At 46.8% G+C, this 22013-nt stretch overlaps 3 protein-coding genes across 10 annotated transcripts; all 3 read right to left on the bottom strand.

Annotated features, from left to right (window-relative positions):
- Positions 1-1255: 1255 nt before the first annotated feature.
- LOC120688390 (sugar transporter ERD6-like 16) lies at positions 1256-6246 on the bottom strand. The gene is made up of 18 exons (XM_039970703.1): positions 5825-6246; positions 4877-4939; positions 4488-4577; positions 4340-4399; positions 4184-4249; positions 3987-4052; positions 3817-3892; positions 3666-3730; positions 3429-3521; positions 3269-3349; positions 3051-3135; positions 2931-2974; positions 2795-2857; positions 2652-2711; positions 2406-2459; positions 2128-2187; positions 1910-2024; positions 1256-1735 (listed from the first exon to the last, which is right to left on the bottom strand). Exons 1-18 carry the CDS (start codon positions 6089-6091, stop codon positions 1614-1616), a joined length of 1530 nt encoding a protein of 509 aa, XP_039826637.1. The 5' UTR covers positions 6092-6246; the 3' UTR covers positions 1256-1613.
- Positions 6247-14763: 8517 nt separating this feature from the next.
- Positions 14764-18562, bottom strand: LOC120691596 (pentatricopeptide repeat-containing protein At5g18950-like). 8 transcript variants are annotated; one of them, XM_039974707.1, is made up of 5 exons: positions 16680-18562; positions 15988-16136; positions 15588-15738; positions 15423-15479; positions 14764-15257 (listed from the first exon to the last, which is right to left on the bottom strand). In XM_039974707.1, exon 1 carries the CDS (start codon positions 18525-18527, stop codon positions 16854-16856), a length of 1674 nt encoding a protein of 557 aa, XP_039830641.1. In that variant the 5' UTR covers positions 18528-18562; the 3' UTR covers positions 14764-15257; positions 15423-15479; positions 15588-15738; positions 15988-16136; positions 16680-16853. The 8 variants fall into 8 exon arrangements, with proteins under 8 accessions (XP_039830641.1, XP_039830635.1, XP_039830637.1 ...); XM_039974701.1 differs by having other exon boundaries at positions 15588-16136; XM_039974703.1 differs by having other exon boundaries at positions 14764-15479; positions 15588-15857.
- Positions 18563-18894: 332 nt separating this feature from the next.
- Positions 18895-20051, bottom strand: LOC120689236 (predicted GPI-anchored protein 58). Its single transcript, XM_039971551.1, has 2 exons — positions 19920-20051; positions 18895-19263 (listed from the first exon to the last, which is right to left on the bottom strand). The coding sequence occupies exons 1-2, from the start codon at positions 20049-20051 to the stop codon at positions 18895-18897; spliced, it is 501 nt and encodes a 166-aa protein (XP_039827485.1).
- Between the last annotated feature and the right edge of the window lie 1962 nt (positions 20052-22013).

Here is a 22013-nt window from a genome sequence, read left to right as displayed (position 1 = left end):
CAGCAGAGCGACCGCCTAGGACTCAGGCCTGGAGAGGCCCAGCAGTCTTGATGATGTATGTGTACATATGTTGAATGCAACAACCGCGAGTAAGCACAGGAAATCAGCGAACGGCAATGAACCTCCTGACGCAAGCAACTTGAAAGATGATTTGATGTTAGTGATCGCGGTTCTATTGCTTAGCATGCCAGAGCTCTTATTGTCTCATCATCACTCGTTACATTGTTAATCAAGAAATGAACAAGTAGCAAGTTTATTTGTTTCTTTAAAAAGTCACAAGTTAACTATAACTACCTCCGGACCTCGATCTTAGAGTAACGTTTAACTTTTCTAGATAAATCAAATAAATTGATAAAATTTATAATATACACTTTATTTAGCATATTCATGCATGCACATATGATCTGTGTATAACAGTTACATATGCCTATCTTGCACGTCTCCACGCTAAATCTTAGTAATTATGCACGCTACTATGTATTAACCACAAGAGCCATGAGACAATGAATTCTTTTGAGAGTAATTTTCGTCCGTTCACCCATTCAAATAGGCTTGCCCATATTTTGGTACAAGATTTAAATGCTAAAAATGTTGCTATATTTTAGGACGGAGAGAGTATTGTTCTTTTATCATGAGTACTACTTGTTGCTTTTGTCATTTTAAAAATATTTAACATTAAGAGCCCACGGTATCAAAATTTTCTAGGGACCCTCGGCCCTGGTGATTTGTTTTTTTTTAGACGAAGGGAGTAAACCACTACGGCGGTCTTGTAGTATACTCTCAGCTATAAATAAGAGGCCAAGGCCACCACCCACCAGCAAGGAGCAGCTCAATGCAGCTCAAAATCAATCTGGGAGCAGAGCATCAATCTGTGCAGATTTTTCAACACCCCTCATGCCTCAATAAACAGATTTCAAACTTATGTAATTAACTTTAATCAGATTCAAGAATGTCACAGAGAACGCGGACAACACAACCATTGTTTTCTGTCTTGTTTATTTTTTCTATCTAGGCACATTTCCAGATATTAGAACTGAAAATGGCTTTCAAAATACATGTGAATTCCATATATTTCTCAAAAGTTCATAAATCTTACAAGTTAAATATTTAGATTTCTGCAAGTGGCTTGGGTGATGCATCGAAGGAATTTTTCATTGTAACATAGCAACAAGTTGTAAGTTGTACCACCATAATCTTACATGGTCAAGATAAAATGTGATGCTCATTATTGAGTTGCATACTGTAAAGCAACCAATTCAACCCAAAATCTTACGTTGATAAGAGAAGGACAATTTACTTATACTTCAACACTCATTAATCTGGAGGTACATGGTACATAATGTCGTTTCAGCTGCTGCTCAATAATCTGGAGGGGCATGGTACATACTACATAATCTCAGTCTGCGTCATCCTTAAACTACAGAGGGTACACTAAACACTACAGATACAGGGAGACAAGCAGGGGAGAAGGGAAGGGGAAATGGGAGGAGGTGAAAATTGCTTCTTCTATCTCCAGGCTCCTGCAATGGGCAGAAATCCAATGGTGAAGGCCGCCGTGTATGTATATAATTTTGCATCTTATAATTCTTCTGCTGTGTGGTGTAAATTCATTATTATCTACTGGAGTTTAGAGAGTCTTGAATCTGCTCAAGTGTTCTTCCCTTGGTCTCGGGGACCAGCTTCGCCACAAAGAGTATAGTGACCAAGCTGGCTGCAGAGAACATGAAGAAGGTCCCTACACATAAGAAGCAATGGAACAAATGTAAGCATGAAGGGTACATTCCATGCCTTCTATGTTAAATCTGAAAGTTTATTTCCGATTAGGCACATTTCATAATAGCGTCACATTTTTTTAAACAAGAGAAAAAGAGAAGTAAAAGGTGAACTGTAATAGCATCGGGTGCTTTACCTGCAGAGCTCCAGTCCATGAGGAAGCTAAACGAGTAAGAAATCGCGAAGGAACCCAACCAGCTAACAAGGGTCACCAAGCTTCCACCAATTGCTTTCATGTTGATTGAGAATATCTGCCGGCAGGAAATTTGTATAAATGCAAATGGCCAGCATACATAATGTACCATTTATCAGTCATCTTATGGAATCATCAAAGCCAATCAGATGCCATTTTACCTCAGACATGACTACCCATGGGACAGGACCCATTCCAATCGAGTATGCCCCTATGTACACCTATTTCAGGAAGTAGCAACATGGACAGAATGTCAGATTGCTAGAGTGCATGTCACATAGCTTATGTGGGGATAAGTATCTTCCACAATGTACCGCCTTTACTAGATATAATTATAATTTCAAGCGGCTTGACCTAGAATAAATACAGCTTAGGGTACGTAAAGATTTCAAATTGTAACTGAAGAAAACTGAAAGCACAGGGATACAGCTCCGCTTACCAGTATGCCGGAAAGAGCCAATGTGGGAACCCATTCTGGGAAAAGTCCTTGTGCCTAGCAGAGGATTAAGCATTCACTATTACACAAAGGAACAAATAAAAACATTTTTCACTAGCACGAGTTGCAACTTTTACCAGTAAGTTCCCAAGTGATTGACATTAACTAACTTAAGACAGTATCATACATATTGTCAGTCTAGAAAATTCATTTTTCCTCCACATACTAGGTTCAAAGCATTATATTTACCTTCAGGTAGAAGGATATCCCAGTCAGGAAGCAGCCCAAAAATGTTCCAGATGCGGAGACCTAAATGACAAAAGCATCTCACAAAACATTCTACCTAACAATCTTTCTTTGTACACATCAGCTCAGCTTTGTAGCGTTTATACCATCAGAAGAACCCTTCTTCCACTCCTATCCATGAGAATGGCCCCGAACAATGTGATTGGAATCTGAAACGACCATTGTTATAAACAAAATGTTCTAATTAGTAACTTTTACCAACTGAAAGTGGCTTTCTCAAACCTGAATAATGCCAATCAAGATGGTTCCAAGTTTTCCAGAAAATCCTGAGGTTGAGATAAAACCAACAAATTCATAACGGACTGTCAGAAAAACACAACAGTATCAGAGACATTTGCACACCTGCAGAACTGAAGATATAGCTTGCATAGAAGCCGACACCATTTATCCCTCCCAGTTGCTGAAAAACCATCAAGCCAACACCCACCTGTGCAAATAAGATCAACAATTATATGCCAGCTGACAAATGTTTCTCAAAAGTTTCATATGATTGAATTCCAAATTTAGTGTACGAAAAGAGAAGCATATTCTAAAAGTAAGTAGTTGGAAAGCTTCCTTACAATGACAGCATATATATTTTTGCTGAGAAACAAGTCTTCAAGCCTGGCCTTCGGAAAGCTACGGAGCGATTCAATATACTCCTGAATAAAATATCAGTTTGAGCATAGTCTTCTTCATTATAAATTCCAATATATACAACCAATTAGGACAGAAACCAACTTTAATCTCAATTGCTTCTTCAGATATGTCAGCATCCTCTCCTCGTAACTTTTGCAATGAGGCGTGAAATTCTTTTTCCCTTCCGACATTAGCCTGTAATTTGACATCAATAAACTTCCATTTTGTATGTCCTACTAAAACTACTCTTGCATGGAAGCTGATTGATGTGCACCACAAACATATCCGATCCAAAAAGTAACGTTTCACATAACATTCACCTAAGCAGAAGTGCCTTACCAGCCACCTTGGAGACTCCGGAATGAAGAAAAGGCCACCTAGCAGGAGGACACAAGGCACTAAACCTGCAAACGGTAACTTCTCCTCATTTCCATTCAGCATAAATATGAAGCATATCCATGGATCTCATATTGATGTGAACACAACTTACCCACTAGTACCAAATTGCGCCATGCAACCAGGGCCCCTATTATGTAGGTAGCTGAGCTTCCAGAACATATCAACAGCTGCAAATGCAGAAGAAATCCGGTAGTCAATGTTATGTTAACAGTTAAAAAATCAAATGTGAGTTATGGGATTCTTGAGTTCTAGTTTTCAAACCTGGTTTGAAGTTGCAAGCCCCCCTCGGAGATTCTTTGGTGCTATTTCAGCTATGAACACAGGCACCTGCCAGATCCAGTGCATCAGTATACTAAAACTGAAGGTTATCAAGGTAAAACATAATATTAATACGGATCGTAGATAGGATCGAGTAAGAAGTATAGTGCATCTAATTCAGAGATGCATGAGGTGCATACCACATAAGAAAGAACTCCAGTACTAAAGCCCAACAAGATTCTGCCGAAACAGAGCATGATAGCACTCTGCAAGTTCATGACAAGATACACTGTTACAGATGGAAATGGTCTCTTGGAACAGAAGACTTGAATCAAGTGGTGTATCAAAGAACAAACCTTAGCCAAATGTATAGAAAGCCAACCAAACATGCAAATTGTAGCTGATATCCGCATGGTCTGTTACATATTAAAGTAGAGAAGACACTGAGAGATGACCTTCAGTAACACTAGCAAATCGGCCCAACTGACAGGGTAGTAATTATACCATTTTACGTCCAAGAAAATCTGCTAGGCGCCCACTAGTTACAGCACCAATCATTGCTCCAATTGTCAATATAGATCCAAAAATTGCAAACTGCAGGTTAAAAAGTGACAATACACGTCACAATATAACCGAGAAATATGTCAGACATTACTCAAAAAGCTTGTTCATGCTATACTCCCTTGGTTAAAGAAAATTAAGCGAACTAAGACAACCTAAACATTTGTCATCAATGTAGTGAAGTGAGCATTTGAAAATGATTAGCAAAACTGTTTCAAAAGTAGTTTCCTTGGTTTTTAGACATGATAAATTTCAGTTACCACAATTGCGTTTAAAGAACGTGGCAATGTGCTGAAGAAACATTTTTTTTCAAGGAGGATATCGTCACAGACCTCAGAGATAGAGAGCCCGACTTCATCTATGATCCCTGACTGCGTAGGTGCCGAATAGCCGACCTGCGAAGAAACATGGCCGAGCAAATGCATCACGATTCGACATAAGAAAAGCGCCATCAGCACGTTCTAGTCGAACAACAGATATAGTATTATATGTCCCAACTCAATGATTGGAAAAGGAAATCTTGTCCTCTAGCAAGAGAAAGGTCCTTTTGCGAAGACACGTCCAAATCTGGTTTTTCTTTTTGTCTATGCTGGACTGTTCGTTTCACCGAGCCCGCTTCGTATGCTGGAAACGGACACGGGTAAGTTGGTGTGTTTTGTTTCTTGGTTTTGAGATATTTTTCCCTAGCGGCATTACAGTAAACCAAATGGTGGCAGCTGACAAAAGGAAGGTAACTAGAGAGAGAACAGCAACGCGATGCTGACTGGAACTGTAATCAGCTGTCTCATAGTCTCATCAGTAATCGCGTCTATTACTCCCTCCATATAAAAATAGATGACACTGTTGACTTTTGGTTCCAATTTTGAAAAATTTAATAATTTTCACAAATTTTATGTATGACTCACTTCATCATCTAAAGTATTTTAATCATGATTCATGACGTGTTTTTGCATAATTTTTTTTGAATAAAACGAGTGATCAAACTTGTAATCAAAAGTCAATGGACGGAGGGAGTACTACATAGTCGCGTCTTCCTTTTTCTATCTGTCCCGTGCCCAGTCCTTTTATTTATCGAGCCAAGAAGGTCCATCAGAATTTCAAAACAACGAACGGAAACTGTCCGTCGTATTTGAGTGGAAGTGATTTACGAAAAGGATGGTAAGTTGGTAACGTTTTCGCATTACAGCGTTTCTCTCCCAGTGGGAGGTGCCGAATTCACGCCGCCAAACAGAGTACAGGTGAGGTAAGGAAGGAACGTAGTTAAGGAGGAGGTGGCTTACGCAGGTGCCGAACTCGAAGGAGCCGCAGACGGCGACGGCGGTGGAGACGAGGACCATCCGCAGAGACCCTCCGTCGTCCGCCTGCAGGCGCCCCTCGCTCCCGCACTCGGACGCCTCCGCCTCGTCCCGGATCTTGGGGTCCGCGTCCTCCTCCTTGCCGCAGCGCCGGAGGAGCAGCTCCGTCACCTCGCCGCCCACGCCGCCCCCGCCGCCGCCGGCCCCGACCACCCCGGCCTCCACATCCTCGGCGACCCGCGCAATGGCCATTGGTTCTCCACCGACGGATCAGGAACCCACGCAAACGAATGAGCTAGTCCTAGCCTAGGAGGAGCGCGCGCTCGCGGCGTCCGCGATGGATCAGCGGCACAGGCAGGCCGCAGCGCTCTCCGGTCGGGCGGGCTGCGCTGCCTGTCCTTAAGGGCGACGCGAAGCGCGGCGGGATATTTATATCTGGCGACGGGGCCCAGGGCCCTGGCGTCAGTGGGCCGGAGGAGGGAAAATATCTCGGGCCCTTTTTGGGAATTGCATCGAGATGATGGTGTGGAAACTAATTTGCGCCAACACACTCGAAAGCCTTAGAACGCGCGGATCATCGACACGATCTTCACCAACGGGCTCCCCGCGCCGACCGGTCAGACCGGTTATGGCGACCGGTCAGACCGGTTCTACAGAGAACGCCGCGAAAACCTAAAACCTCGAGCTCGAGAGGGACCCCGTCGGAGCTCGTGGATTTAGGGTTGTTCTGAGATCAGCAGGCTACTCAGAACATCCTCGAACGTCGTAGAGACGAGCGAAGAACAGCAGATGAGATTGGAAAAGTTAGGGTTTGGAGGTAAAAGATAAAGGATAAATGTGTGAATCGATTGGGATTACCCTCAATCGGCCGTGGCCCTTCATATATATAGTATGGAGAGGTCTGTACCCGTTAGGAGTCGGAAACCTATCAAATCCCGTGTCAAAATACAACTCCTAACTCGGACTGGGCGTTTCGGACCGGTCTGACCGGTCAGACCGGGGTGCAGGTCTTCCGGGGAGCATAACTCCCTCATCCGGACTCCGAATTAGACGTTCTATATATGCATTTCGATCATCTCGACGAGATCTACGCAAAGGTGCAGTTTAATTTGCAATTTGGCAAACTTGTCTAGACCGGTCTGACTGGTCTGTCCAGATTGCCCAGAAAACCTTAGTCGTGCTAATTTTGGGTGTCAACATATGCCCACATGTTTCTTAGTAAAGCTTGCGTACTGAGAAACATATCTCCAAGCCCAAAAATGCACTTGAACAACGAGAAGCACCTACGCACCAATCATGTCTTGCTTTGAAGGACGATATCATATATCGGCCATGTCATCTTGTATAAGCGAGACAAGTCTGAATATATACAACCTCGGCTGTGAATTATGTCCTTCAAAGAAACTGCTTCGGTCCATTCAGTAAAATAATTTGTAGCAACTAACACGAAGCAATGCCTCTTCGAAGAATGGAGGATTAATTTGAACAATGAAATCCAATCCTCAACCTCGGAACGACCATGATTTGATAATAGGATGTATCATCACAGCGGGCACCAATAGTAAATCACCAAACCGCTGATACTCTTCACACCCTTTTATACTTCTTGAAACAATCAAAGTTCATGGTATACTAATACAAACCGGCTCTATCAAACAACCACTTCATCCCGGGAGCCGATTGATGTGTACCACAAACGTCTTCATGAACTTTCTTCATGGCAACTCTGGCCTAATCTAAGCTCAAACATTTAAGAAATAAATCTTTGACTATTCAACGATAGAGCTTATCATTGACTAAAATGTTTTTGAGTGTCATCCGCCGAATATCCCTTTTTCATCATGTAAGGAGCACCTTTTTCCAACTAGCCGTTATACTTCAACGGCTACCTTAATCAACCGACGTAATCAACCGGTAAATGCATCTTCATCGTCAGTTTAACCGGTGCATGTAACTGTCCCTGAATTCCCGAAAACCAACTCTCTGGACAACTACACCGACGTAATTGATCAGTGTATCATCGGTTCAACCGATGTATGCATTTCCCTTGGTCTTCTTCTGCCGTTGCACCGACGTATTCAATATCTTCATCGTCGGTTCAACCGACGCAAAACCCTAGCCTCAGCTTCTGGGTTCATTGCACCGGTGAGTACAATTTGCTCATCATCGGTTTAACCGGTGATAGCAAAATGTCCCTGTCTTGTTCGTTTTGACTTGAAATCTTTACGGTCTCTTCATCGGTTTAACCACCGTGGGAGCGGCCCTTCGGGCCTAGCTACGCCTATCTTCTCTTTGTCATCGCTTGAACCTAAAAGCCTGAGAATGATCATCTTAACAATCATATTAGTCCAAGTGTTGTGTTGTCTATATCAATCACCAAAACATTATATTGAAATATGGCATGAGAGGCCATTTTCGCTACACATCACGACCAGGATCTTTAGATAGGAGATCATATGAACCCTCCAGTCCTGATCTTTGATTTTAGTGATGAATCACCTTTCATAGCCGAATTGGTATTTCTAGTAATCTGGGCGGTCAGACCGGTTGCATCGACCAGTCGGACCGGTTCGTCCAGAACCTGCAGCTTGGTCTTTGCTTGCATTGGCTTTCGAAAATGAAAATATTTCTTCATAATTGATTAGCCAGATGCTTGCTTAGCCAGAGCAATGGCATGTCCATTCTATTCCCTTGGTATATATCTTATAACAAATTCATCAAAGGAAGAAATAACATTGAGGCACTTGTCAAGATATGCATTTAAATATCCATTGTATCATTAGCATACCTTGAATACTTGTTGCACCACCAAAAGTGAATCACCAAAGGCTTTAACATGTTTCACGCCCATAAATTGTAGAAATTCCAAGCCAAATAAGATCGCTTCATACTCAACTTGTTTATTTGTGCAATCCTCTTTTGATCGGTTTGAGAACTCAAAAATACCACCACTTGGAGAAATCAAGACAGCATCAATTCCTTGACCATCATCACAAACCAATCCATCGAAATGTAATTTCTATGGTGTGCAAGTAACACAGCCGACTTACAAATCATGCTTATCATTAATCCGATGCTCAACAATGAAATCCGGTATAATTTGGCCTCTCATAGATTTCAAGGATTCACAAGCCAAATCATATTCACCTAAAGCATAAGCCCACTCGCCGATTCTATCATTTAAAATTGGCTTTTGTAACATGCGCTTTAGCACATCGGTTTGACATACTACTATGCAAGTACTAGATAGTAGATAATGCCTAAATTTGGTACAAGCATAATAGAGAGATAAACATAACTTCTCAGTAAAAGTATACCTTGTCTCCGCATAAATAAGTCGTCGGCTTATATAAGTGATGACATACTCCTTGTCTTCGGTTCTTGAGTCAAAACAGCCCCAATGACATTATCTTCAACAACCACATAAAGCCTGAAAGGAACCCCTCTCCAAGGCGCCTTGAGCACAGGTGTTGAAGACAAATAAACCTTGATCTTTTCAAAAGCCTCTTGCTGTTCTGCCCCCCAAGTAAATTCGGTTTCATTCTTTAACCGAAGGATAGGAGTAAAAGCATCGATCTTACCAGACAAGTTAGATATAAATCTTCTCAAAAAATTCACCTTGCCCAAGAACTTCTTCAAGTCTTTCTCGCAGGTAGGAACCTTAACATGCTTCATTACTAATAGTTTGCCAATTTTCTAGCTCGAATTGAAAAATTTATAATTCGGCTTTTATCTACTGATGTTACAATTTTCAATCAGCTCAAGACAAATACATAATCAAAGTCTTGAGAGCCCCTTGCAAACTGATCTGTTGCATAGAAACTTCATGAGGTAAATTATCATTTGCCAATATTTTGCCCCCCCCCCCCCGAGCACTTAAATGTTGTTGAGCTCCATATCGTTGTGCTTTTGGCGTAGTCTCATGTTCCACTAGCTCCTCATTGCCTTATACCGAGAATGCTAGCGGTGTTTCTCCATCGCAAAGAGCCGAAACAGGCAATTCCAATTCGGCTTTCTGTTCTGCTTCAACCTCAACCGGTCTGACCGGTTGCTCCGGGCGGTCAGACCGGTCGCTTGTACCAGTCAGACCGGTCGCCTGAGGCGGTTCGACCGATCGTGCTGGCTGGTCAACTGCTTTGACTCTCCATACCTTTCCCTGAGGGACCATAGGTCTATAGTTGTTGAATTGTTTATCCCTCAGCCTCTTGAACTCTTGGTCCTTCTCCTGAGCACGTAGACGCTGCAACTTTCGTCTTTGAGTACGAGTCAACCCTGGAGGACACCACCTTGGTTGAAAGTACTTTGATGTTGAATTACTGTTGTTGGCCTCATGATCATTATCCATTGACCGATTTATCAAAAACCATCGGTCTTGTGCTCGCAACACTGACATCCACTTTGATATTGCAAATCTGCACCTCATCATCGGCTTTAGCTTTTTCTGGATCAACAGTGATATGTACCTCATCTTTCTTTTTCTTGACACGGTACACTTGTCTTGGAGAACGAACTTTGACCGGCCTCCGATGAGACCGGTCTGACCGGTCAATGGCGACCGGTCTGACCGGTGTAGGCTGCCGCCTCTGACCTGATCGGTGAGGTCCCAATCGGTCATGCACTGGTCGTGAAACCTTGCCGAACGCATGCCTTCTACGATCCTCCTCCCTGTGGTGAGATGGTGGGCATAGCATCGAATAACAATACATCCAAATTCCTTCATGCCCCCATGTAGGATAAGAAAAACCCGATGCCGGTGACGCCGACAGCGTAGTAGCGTACACCTTCTGAGGAGGGAATAATATAGTGCTATCACCCCTACGCTTACTGGATTCTCCCCTAGGAGAAGAACGTTTGCTTTGACGTGAAGGTGAACTTGGTTCTTTTTTTAGTGGCCAATCTTTTGGAACGGCATTTGTGTACTTGTTCAGTAGCTGAGCAAAAGTGAGCTTCTGCTTTGTAAAACTCCCACACACCTTTGACTTATTAACCTTTCTAGTACCTTCTTCCGGGCGCTTAGGCTTGAAAGTTTTGGGCCGGCCTTTTGTCTGACCGGTCTGACTGGTTGAGGCGACCGGTCTAACCGGTCGTGCCTGAGCAGCAGGCCGACGCGTGTCTCGTGAGGAACTCTCTTGCCCCCCGAGCCTTGAAGCTTTGACAGTGATCTTCAGTGACTCCTCTCCATCGGGAGTCTTCTCCATCGTCACTTCCCTAACCCGAACCTTGTCAATGATATTTTTCGGCCTTGGCTCACCAATGATAACATTTTTTATTTTTGCTCCTTCGGCTTGTTCCGGCCGAATGAGTATCTTGGTTTTATCCAAATCAATCGTATGGACAGGGAATGACGCTTTGTCATCTTTTACCTCATGTATTGCCAATCGTCCTTCATTGACGGCCGATTGGATTTTTCGACGAAAAATATTGCAATCATTAATTGCATGAGAAAAAATATTATGCCACTTGCAATATGCATGCCGCTTTGACTCCTCAAGCGGCGGTATGGTATGAGACAATTTGATGTTTCCACTTCTAAGCAATTCATCAAATATGCGATCACACTTAGAAATATCAAATGTAAAATGAAGTTGTTCTTGCCGATTCTTTGGAATCGGTTTAAGCGATGAACAAGAACATGGCTTAGCTTCTGATGGCCATATGAACTCAGCAACTTCCTTTTTCTCATCGTCCGAATCAGATTTACAATCAATATGTATGGACCAATGAGCATCTTTGGCGTTCTGGAGTCTAAATTCTAAACCCAAGACTTTCATGTGCAAATAATTAACAGTACGGTACTCAAAGCCTTCGAATTCTTTTTTTAAATAAGAACGCAAACCATCAAAAACAAAATCAGCCAATTCCTTTTCAGAAACTGTTAAATTGAAGCATCGGGTTTTTATATCTTTAAACCTTCGGAAGTAATCCGAAGCAGGCTCATCTTGGCCTTGCCTAACCGATGCCAAATCCGACAGTTTAGCTTCATTGTGCCCATTATAAAAATGATCATGAAACTTACGTTCCAACTGATTTCAAGATTGAATAGAATTCGGGGCCAATGAAGAAAACCAAGAAAAAACGGTTCCAGTCAAAGATAGTGAAAATAAGCGAATGCGCAAAGCCTCATGAAAACCAGCTTTTCCCAGTTGTAAGATATATTGGTCAATGTGCTCCCAAGGTGCTTTATTATCATCACCACTAAATTTCACAAAATCAGGAACATACCAACCAGCAGGAAAAGAAACTAAATCAAATTCAGCAGGATATGATTTTTGGTATAATGTAGAATTACCTATATACACACCGAATTTAGTTTTCATCACACTAGCCGGATCCTCTTTTAACCTAGCGGGATCGGCTTTGCATCTACCACTCATGGATGCTTGTGCTACAGAAGTAAGACGATGTTCTATAGGATCATCTTGTACCATCGTCTGAACCGAACTTATCGGTGCATGCCCCGTAGAATTTCCATGTACATTAACAAGAATCGGTTCATGTGTAGGACCAGATTCTTGTGAAGGAGAATGCTGCACATAATTTGTCATCTCATTGATTCGGCTAAGGGTTGCCGAGCAAGGAGTAGATGTGTTTGGTGTAGATGTTACTAGGCTGACCACCATCGCACCGGTCTGACCGGTCTGTTACCACCTTCGCACCGGTCTGACCGGTCTGACCGGTCCAGCCATATTCGGCTGTACCAATTGCAATGGTGATGTTTGCCCTGCAAAATAATTCGTTGACATGCCATATAGTGGTTCTGGAACAGATGCTGGCGTAGCTGATGAACTAATAGTTTGGAAAGCACAATTATCATCTACATATTTGTCTTTTTTCATGATGTCTAATTGATCCTTTAAATCATTCATGGGCTTATATATATCAGCAATCTTCTTATCCATAAGAGATGATAATTGGCTAAACAAGTCGGAAGATGAGGTGCTTACATCGCTTATTACCTCGACTTGCTTATTCTTGAGCGTGAAGGAGGGCATCACGAAGTCTTGAACCCTCGTGACCTGGCCTTGCTGATTTTTCTTGAATCCATTCAAGAATTGTGCTTTGAAGTGCTCTCTGACCACCAAGTACTCTTGGCGCTCCTCCTCGCTGAGTTTCTCGATAGATGTGGAGATGTTGCCTTCGTTGAGGTCGGTGATGACGCCCATTTTTTTTGAAAACTAGATTAGATCGGTTTAAAAATCAGATTAATCTTTCCCCAACGAAATCGCCAAAAAGTATGTTGACACTAATTTGCGCCAACACACTCGAAAGCACTAGAACGCGCGGATCGTCGATACAATCTTCACCAACCTTCCATACGATTCGCCTGCTTTGAGCTGGAGTACACTGTATATCGTTATAGAACTGCGTGCCATGTGAGCCGACTGTCAAGTGGGCAAGCACAAGGCCGCCGGCCTCGTCGAAAAAACAAGTTCGGAAGAGGTGAGAGCGCTCGAAAATGGGACTGGTCACTAGTGAGCAGCTCTCGAAAATGCTGCATCATATCCAGGTCCGTCCGTTCCGGCGGCGGGCACAGGCTTTCCTGTTCCCTCCTCGACTGATAATCAACTGCAACCGAATTAATTAAAAAAATACTAATAACATCCCCCAAAAAAAACGTGTGCGTGCGCCAATGATATGCAGTTCTCCCCTGTTCAAAAAAGATATGCAGTTCTCCTACATGTTCTCGAAAAATAAAAACTACTAATAACAATCAGCTGGGCAGAAGAAAATATCTCACTGGAGCTGCACTTAGGCTATCCGCACTGAGGGACGGTTAAACCGTCCTCCAGTCCACGATAGCGTTGGGGATTGCTGAGCGGCATAATGCAGACGCCCCGCTACGGTCGCGGACGAGCGGGCTTACGCTGAATCAAGCGGACTGCAGGACGTTCGCTACACCCCGCGCTGGTTCCACCGTGCGTCCGGCGACAACTGCTCCGCGCGGGGAAGGACGAGGCGGTCGCCGCGCCAGAGGAGGGAGGACGGCTGCCGGCGGATGAGCTAGGCGTCGACACCGGTGATCGAGGGCCATCCGCCGGAGCTCTGCCGCGCCCACGTTCGATGCGCCGCAGTCGAAGTTCCCGTCCGCCGGATCCAGGAGAGGCCGCCGGAGAGGGAGCAGAGGAGCTCCATGGACGGGCAGGTGGGGAGGCCGCAACTGCTCCCCGCCGCTCCTGCGCCGCTACGCTAGCCCAAGACGGCCATGGACGCGGTGGCCTCCTCCGCCGCGACGAGCTGCTCCCCGTCCACCAGATCTAGGACGGTGCCGGAGGAGCACGCGCCCTGGACCCAGGTCGCGCGAGAGCAAGGCGGAGGACGGCGCCGGACGAGCACACGCCTTGGATCTTGAGGTCGGGGGCGGCACCCTTCGTACCCAGGTCACAGGCCGAGCTTGAGGAGCATCGCGGCGCGCGCCCACCGCTTGCCGCCGCGCGCCCACACCCTGCCGCCACGCCGCGGCCGAGCTCCGCGCGCGCCGCGGAGGAGCGCGAGAGGCCGGCCGCCAGCGGTGCGGGACGAGGTTGGGTGGCGAGCGCGCGGCCGCCGGGTTGTGCGGCTTGCTCTGCAAGGCTGGGGCACCAGCGTCACCGCCTCGCGCTGCTCCGGGTCCCGGCCGCTGGCGAGGGAGGGGTGGAGGGCCGGCGAGGGAGGGGCGGGGGCGGAGGGCCATGGCGAGGGAGCCACGGGCCGCGGCTCCGGCGCGGCTGGTGTGAGCTCCGCCATGGCCGGCGCGAGCCAGCTCCGCCACGGCCGGCACGAGCTGGAGCTCCGCCGCGGCCAGCGAGGAAGGGAGGATGGAGAAGGGCTGGCGGGGAGGAGCAGGGGCGCATCTGCTACGGCGCGCAGCGTGGAGCAGAGAGGGGGGGCGGTGGAGTGAACGATGGGAGGGGGAAGAAGGAAAGAGAGAAAAAATCTGATACGTGGATCCCACAAGCTGGTAGTTGATATAGAGGGTGATATGGAGTATGAATGGGTGCAGTAAAACTGTATGTAGAGTAGAGAATCTGAATGACCAGGCAAGAATATTCTCTTTAGAGGATGAATATAGAGTAACACGAGTGCGGATAGCCTTAGATGATTTCCCATATGGGACGATACTGTGTGGCCTGACCTGACTGGCTGGCAACTGGCAAGTCAAAGCCATGGGCAGCAACAGGCAACAGCAAGCCTGCTCATCAGATGATCGGGGGGTTGCCGGTGACTGCCAAAGCGGCAAAGCCCGTGTGGTGCATGTTACTCGCCACGGCAGGCCGACGTGGGATGGGATCTATGCACAAAACTCGCGGATCCCTCCTCAATCATTAGAGGTGAGAGTTGACCAGCACTGCAGATCCACCGGAAGCACCGTCCAACGCCGGCAACAGGGCGCGGGCTATCTCCAGCCAACCACCGGCCGCCTCCGGTGATGGATCGGATCCTGCACACACACTTCCACGTCACTGCTTGCATCCACAACCTTGTTAACAAGAGGCTGTTAGCGAATGGCATTTTCCGATCAGAACTACTAGCGATGTTGGAGCTAAATTAAATCTAGAGTCACACACATGACCGGGCATCACCTAGCTGCCTAGCTACAGGTTACCTTAGGTCTCGGTTCCCCTCCCGTAACCAGAAACGAGCGGCTTGTGCTGGATGTATCCTGCACAAGTTCAGTGGAGACGTTGCTGCTTCAACAGGGCCACTTACCAGATTTATACTGCGCAAGTCAATCCTACCAGGAGGCATGATGAACAAATGAATAGGTTACCTCGCAGCATGACTGGTACGTGTTTCGAAGCGTGCCAGCGTTTCGTTATTTCGCGCTGTTCACCAATTCAGCGAATGTGGGGACTCAAGAAGCGATTCATAGTTTTGGCTTGTACAAGATAACTGCAGCGACCAACACTTCCTTGTCCAACCTGGATGGTTAGCAAAAACAAACTTTGGATTTGCATTCAGGAAAATTCTCATGTGCTCAGTTTTGAGCACTGCCGGAGCTGATTTCAGAGTCTGCAGTAACAACTTCATTGCCATTCACCTTGTACACATGGTGCAAGTAAATCATAAATAGTCATTCTATCTTTTTGGGTACACAAGAAAGCTGAACGGTACTGTACTCACAGAAGAGAACTACCAAAGAGATAGCAAAAAGAAAGGAGAGAGCATACCTCCCGCTGCTGGCAAGATAAAAGGTGTTGGTGTTGCTTTGATACAGCCAATAACATGCTCCACATTATTCAACATGATCTGTTCGAAGTAACATACCAACTGGTACCAACAGCTGCTGAGAGACACCACCAAGCCCCAAATGGAAGATCTGTAAGCAAAATAATAATAATAATAATTACATGGTAGAGCAATGAAGATCTGTAAGCCCCACATGGGTTGCTGTTGCTGAAAATAAGAAGACCCAATTACATGGTAGAGCAATGAAAATTAGAGTATGTGCTGTGTGCTGGTAGGGTGCAAACACAATTCCTTACCATGCAATTTGGTTAATCTGATTTACAATTTGCAACAGTGTCAAAAAGTTAATATCAGAATGCAGCAGTTAGCTCCTTTTTCGAGCCATTTCCCATAACAATGATTTTAAACAGTTACGCTATGATGACAACCTGTTTGAAGACAAATCTCCTTTGGATACTTTGACAAATGGAATGTCTCTCAAAGTATTACTCATATCTTGAAAAAAAAAACCCTAAGAACATGCCTTGAGCATTATTCTCATTTTTTGAATGATACAAATTGGCAACTAATATTGATTCTCATGAAAATTCTACGCTGACACTACAGGATCAACAACACTCGGCAAGCTCCACCACAATTGCAAAAACACTAGAGTCAAGAGTCAATTACGAACCAATAATAACATCAAAATTTTCTGATCACCAGAATCTTCTGCGGAAGGCGTTTGCGTACCCTCTCTGACAGTGCCAAAACAACACTATCTTGGTGGACACATCACACATCAGTCTTGGAAGGGCCAAAGAAACATTTCGGCCATACACAAGGCAATTGATTGCTAATAGTTTTGCTACTGGCCGCTCGCCAAAATATTATCCAGTTGGTGGGAGTAAGATGCATTGCCTGGGCACAGCTTATCAACAAGTATAGTACAAGCCAACCTGCCAATTTCGAATCCAACTTTGAACATTATATCAAGGATCAGCAACGCATCATGCCCTCGCCCTGAGGTGCTCAGCGATTCCACCAAAGTATTAAATGTCTCTTGCCGAGGTTTTATGTTGTTCTTCAACATACCTGCCAACCACGCCATGCCCTCATCTGATCTACCGATCTTACAGAACCCATTGATGATGCTATCATTGCTCCACACCAATGGCTCCAAGCCCTTAGCCCGCATAGACTTGATCAGGTCCACTGCAGCATCCACCTGTCCTTGCTTACACATGGTGGCTATGAGCGGACTGAAGGTTGACACTGTAGGCTCCAAACTAGATGATGCTAACCACTCATACATCCGCAATGCCAGAACCAACATCCCAACCCTGCATAGGCCCTGTATTAATGTGTTATAAGTGATCACATCATGCTTGATCCCCTTAATTGACATTTCCTCAAACACCTCAAGTGCCTCATACACCCTCTCATTAACACAAAACCCTTTGATGAGAATGTTACATGTAACAGTAGTCTGCATGAACCCTTTCTCAAGCATTTCATCGTATACCTTGCGGGCCTTCTCAACATCACCAGCTTTGAAATAGTAACCAACAAGGGAGCAGTAGGCATACTCATTAGGCTCGAATCCCCTGTCCACCATTTCATCCCACATCTGCTGTGCTTCTCTAGTGCGGCGCATTTTGAATAGCCCGTGGATCACCGTGGTATACATAATTCGGTTAATGGCATAGCCCCGCTGCTTGATCTCTCTGAACACACGCAGAGCCTCTTCACCCATCCCTCGCCCAAAGAGCTCATGTATGATCCGCTGGTAGACCACACTGTCCGGGGTGCACCCGGCCGCGATCATGAGGTGGAGCGTCGCGGAGACCTTGGCGAAGTTACCGTCGGCCGCGAAAGCGGCCGCGAGGTCTGCGGCAGCGTCAGCCGGCGGCGGGGACCCGCGTCGCGCGGCGTCGCGAAGGAGGTGGAGCCCGTCGAGGGGGCGGCCCTGGGCGGCGTAGGCCCGCGCGAGGCAGCCGACGGTGGTGGCATCGCCGGGGTAGTCGGGCGAGGAGGAGAAGGCGGAGAAGAGGCGGAAGACGAGGTCCGGGCGAGCTGCGCGGAGGGCGGTGCGGGAAGCGGCATTTAGGGTGCGGAGGGAAGGGTGGATGCCAAGGTGGGAAGCGAGGAGGTCGGCGGCGTCGGCGGCGAGATGCGGTGGGAGGCGTCGGAGTAACTGGTCGACCCCGGGCAGCGGAGGGGATGCGCCCGCCGGTGCGGCGTCTGGGGCGTGCGAGGGGGCAGGGAGGTGCGAGGAGAGGAAGCGGAGGAAGCGGAGCGATGGGACCGGGGCGGGGAGAAGGCGGGAGAGCGTAAGCCGGGCAAAGTCGGGGTCGGAGAGGACGCCGCTGGGGACTTGGGAGAGGAGGCGGGACTCCAAACACGGTGCCCGGAGGGCGGCGGCCGCGGCGAGGTCGGCCGCGTCGGAGACCGTGGATGGCTTCAGGGTGCCGGCGGGATCGGAGGCGGAGGCGGAGGCGGAGCAGAGGCGCCTAGCGAAAAGGAACCGAGGTGGGGGCATGGCTGTGCCCTGCCGGCGGCGGCGGCGGCGGCGCGAGAGGGGAGTCCCTATGCATCTTGTGGAAGATCATTAATCAATACATTTTTAAGCCCAATAAGCCCATTTAGTCTTTTTAATTCAGCCCACCAATAAACAGGCATACGCCATGAACATTTTTTGTATCTTTATGCATTTGTTTGTACTAATATTTAAAACTAATTGAGGATGCACCATAAACAGCCCGCTGATGTTGAAATGGTGGATTGGGGATGTTGAAACACTAGACAGTGAAATGTTGAATCAGTTTAAACGAAATATTGAATCAGTTTAGAGGTGACGTTGAAATCAGTAGGGTGAACTGTTGAATCAATTTTCATGGAATGTTGACTCAGTTTAGAGGTGTGTTGATCAGTTCTAGGGGAATGTTGTGGCTTGCGCATGGGGGTTCCGGGCGGCGGGCGGCGGGCGGCGCGGCGAGGGCGGTGGGGCTCCAGGCGACGGCAACGAGGGCGGCGGGGCTCTGGGCGACGGCGACGAGGCAGGGCTCCGGGCGCGCGGAGAGGCAGGCCGGCGCCGGGGAAGGAGAGGCCGGCGCCGGGGAAGGAGCGGCGGGCGGCGGGCGGCGGGGTTTCCGGGGGCGCGGAGACGACGAGGCGGGGCGGCCGACGAGGCAGAGAGTGCGGCGGGCGACGAGGTGGGGCTCCGAGCGCGCGGAGACGGCGGGCCGGGCGTGCGGAGAGGCCGGCGGCGCGTTGGGCTCACGGGAGGGAGAGAGGAGACGGGATAGAGAAAGATGGAGGGTGGTTAGGGTTACATGGATCTCATGGTCAATATAGTTTGCGCGAATCTCAAACATTGGAAGATAGGTGGGCTTCTGTCCTTCCAGAAGATGGATAGGAATTGCGGCGCGAGAGGGTGTTGCCGGGTATGAAGTTGCCCAGATTTGGTTGTGGGCCGTCCACCACAAAATTGGCCCATGGGGCTTCCATCTTCCTTTCTCATCTTACGAAGCCTTCTTTCTCTCTCTCTCAAATCGATTTTGTGGTGTGACAAAAATAGAAGGGTTAATTGGAACCATGCTATTACAATTTTTAAAAATTGGAAATATAACACTACAATTTTTAATATTGGAACCATACCATCAGATTAGTAATTTGTCTACCTTAGATCCACCTGCAGGGTATACACCTCTTGTATTTTTCCACCTTAGACTATTTTACCCTTCTGTGCTTCGGTCTTTCTACGTCGCTTTCGCTCGGCCGTCGTACGTCTCACTCGCCTGCTGCGCGGCCATGTCGCCAGGGCGCTCGCTCGGGCGCCGCACTCACCTGTCGCGCGGCCGTGTCGCCAGGTCGCTCGCTCGGCCGCCGTACGGCGCATTCACCTGCCGCGCGGCCTGCTGCGAGGCTTCACAGCCGCGTCCAGCGACATGCCGACGACAACGGGCTGCCTCGCCACCGCCGCCATTAGCGTGAGTTCCGACGCATTGTCAGTGCGCTTGTACCCCGTGATCTGCGCCGTGTAGTTCTTGAGCTTGCCGCCCATGCATTCGCCCTCCGTACCGGGTAGTTGGCCTCCTGTTGATGATCAAAATTGGCATGACAGGGCGTACCGGTCTGACCGGTATGCATAGACCGGTCAGACCGGTCAATGTGACTTTACCAAAATTCATATTTGACTTCACCATTGCGTAGCTCTCGTTGAGACGATCAAAATACATATATGGAACGTCCAATTTGGACTCCGGATGAGAGAGTTATGGCTCCGGAAAGAATTGACTCAGACCCAGACCGGTTGACAGGGGCGGTCAGACCGGTCCGGACAGCCCAGTCCGAGTTAGGAGTTGTATTTTGACACAAAATTAATTAGGATTTCGACTCCTAATGGGATAAGACCATCCCTCCCTATAAATATAAAGGGTTACGGCCGATTGAGGGTATCCAATCGCATCTATCAAACACATTTTATCTTTTTATCTTTTCTTCCAACTCTATGTGCTATTCGTCTCTCATCTCCATGGCGTGAGGGGGTGCCCTAGCTGGCTTGCTGAGTCTAGGGCAACCCAAGATGCGCTTGCCCTGACGGGGTCCCTCTTGGGCGAGCGTTCATTGGATCTTCGTCGGGCTTCACGGCGAAACCGGTCTAACTGGCAACCAAACCGGTCTGACCGGATCTCGCGGAGGCGCTGCAAGGAGTGTCGCTGCGTGCTGCATGTTCGAGTGCGATCGTGTGTTGGCCCCGAATCGGCGTCAACATATTTTTGGCGACTCCTCTGGGGAACGAGAATCTGTCCATTATGGCCGATTTATCAAACTCCAGTGACATGGTGACGCTTGAAGGATTGCCTGAAGACCTACGCAAGGGCATTAACATAAACATGCATACTCACTGTTATCGGGTAACGAAACAAGACGTCATCATGATGAAGATATAAGCCATCAACGAGTATAGGATGCTCGATCTATCACAGTACTGTAAGTCCACGGTTAGCTTTATAACTAGTTTGCTTAGTTTTGTGGATGAGCTGATTAATAAAAAGAAGAGTGTAGATCCAATTTCCGTTATTTAAAAGTCGGCCATTGAGAAGCCAACTAATAATCTTTGCAATGATTTGCCAACTTGTGATGTTGCTGGTCAAGATACAATTCGGCCGTCCTAAGCCAAAATTGCCAAACCAAATTTTCCTAGCAAGAGCACAGAAACTAAGTCTAGTGCTTCTACGCTCGGGGGCAACAAAACAAAGGCAAAGGTAATAGTTGCACCGCAACCGGTCTGACCGGTTATTCGACCGGTCTAACCGCCTCATTTAGGGTTTCACCAAATAATTCAAAACCTAAGATGATTGGACCCAAAAAAACCCGAGATAGGTGTCTGGAAAACAGTTGAAGCCAAAGGTCGTAAAAAGCATCAAAAGAAAAAGGCGAAGCCTATTCATAGAGAGCTTTCGACTAAATTCAAAAGGCAAATTAATGTCAATGATGTTAGTCGGCCTAAAAATTTCCAGCAACCAAAATTCGTTTCAAAACAGAAATTCCATGAACAGAATCGGCAATGGAGCAATCCTCTCATTTTCATCATATGGAGCACCTTTACATGTGCCATGGGAATTTTATTATTCTTATCCTCCATGGTCTTATAATTCGTATATGTCGTTTCCCCATAGATATTTTTGTTCAGATTATATTACATATAAGGAATCAGCAATTAAAAAGTCACCACCTGCCAACAATGACCGTTTTAATCATAAAAATTGGTCTGTGCAGAAAAAGAAATATAAGGTGACTAAACAAGTCTATCGTGTCAAAAAGGATGGCCGATTAACTAAAAATTCATATTTGACATTAGACAAAGAAAAGTCGATCCTTGAAGAAACATCAGCTAGTTCCATTGATCAAATTGCTTCTGATGTTGAACATGCTTCAAATGATATAGCTGAGCAACAATTAAGTTCGGCTAGGGGGCAAGAGCAGAAGAGAGACGCTAGGTCTGCTGAGACCAGTCTGACCG

Source organism: Panicum virgatum, chromosome 9N (assembly GCF_016808335.1).
Source record: "Panicum virgatum strain AP13 chromosome 9N, P.virgatum_v5, whole genome shotgun sequence".
Taxonomy (NCBI): Eukaryota; Viridiplantae; Streptophyta; class Magnoliopsida; order Poales; family Poaceae; genus Panicum; species Panicum virgatum.
This window is presented reverse-complemented; position numbering and strand designations above follow the sequence as displayed.

Excerpts from the sequence above, each read along its gene's own strand:
- LOC120691596 (XM_039974701.1), bottom strand. The coding sequence starts at position 18,527 with ATGCCCCCACCTCGGTTCCTTTTCGCTAGGCGCCTCTGCTCCGCCTCC.
- LOC120688390 (XM_039970703.1), bottom strand. The coding sequence starts at position 6,091 with ATGGCCATTGCGCGGGTCGCCGAGGATGTGGAGGCCGGGGTGGTCGGG. Across the intron at positions 4,400-4,487 it reads ATTTTCTTGGACGTAAAATG|ACCATGCGGATATCAGCTAC; the intron begins GTATAATTACTA and ends AATATGTAACAG. Across the intron at positions 2,188-2,405 it reads TGGCTCTTTCCGGCATACTG|GTGTACATAGGGGCATACTC; the intron begins GTAAGCGGAGCT and ends TTCCTGAAATAG.
- LOC120689236 (XM_039971551.1), bottom strand. The coding sequence starts at position 20,051 with ATGGGCGGCAAGCTCAAGAACTACACGGCGCAGATCACGGGGTACAAG. Across the intron at positions 19,264-19,919 it reads GCATGTCGCTGGACGCGGCT|CCCAACGCGCCGCCGGCCTC; the intron begins GTGAAGCCTCGC and ends CCCTCCCGTGAG.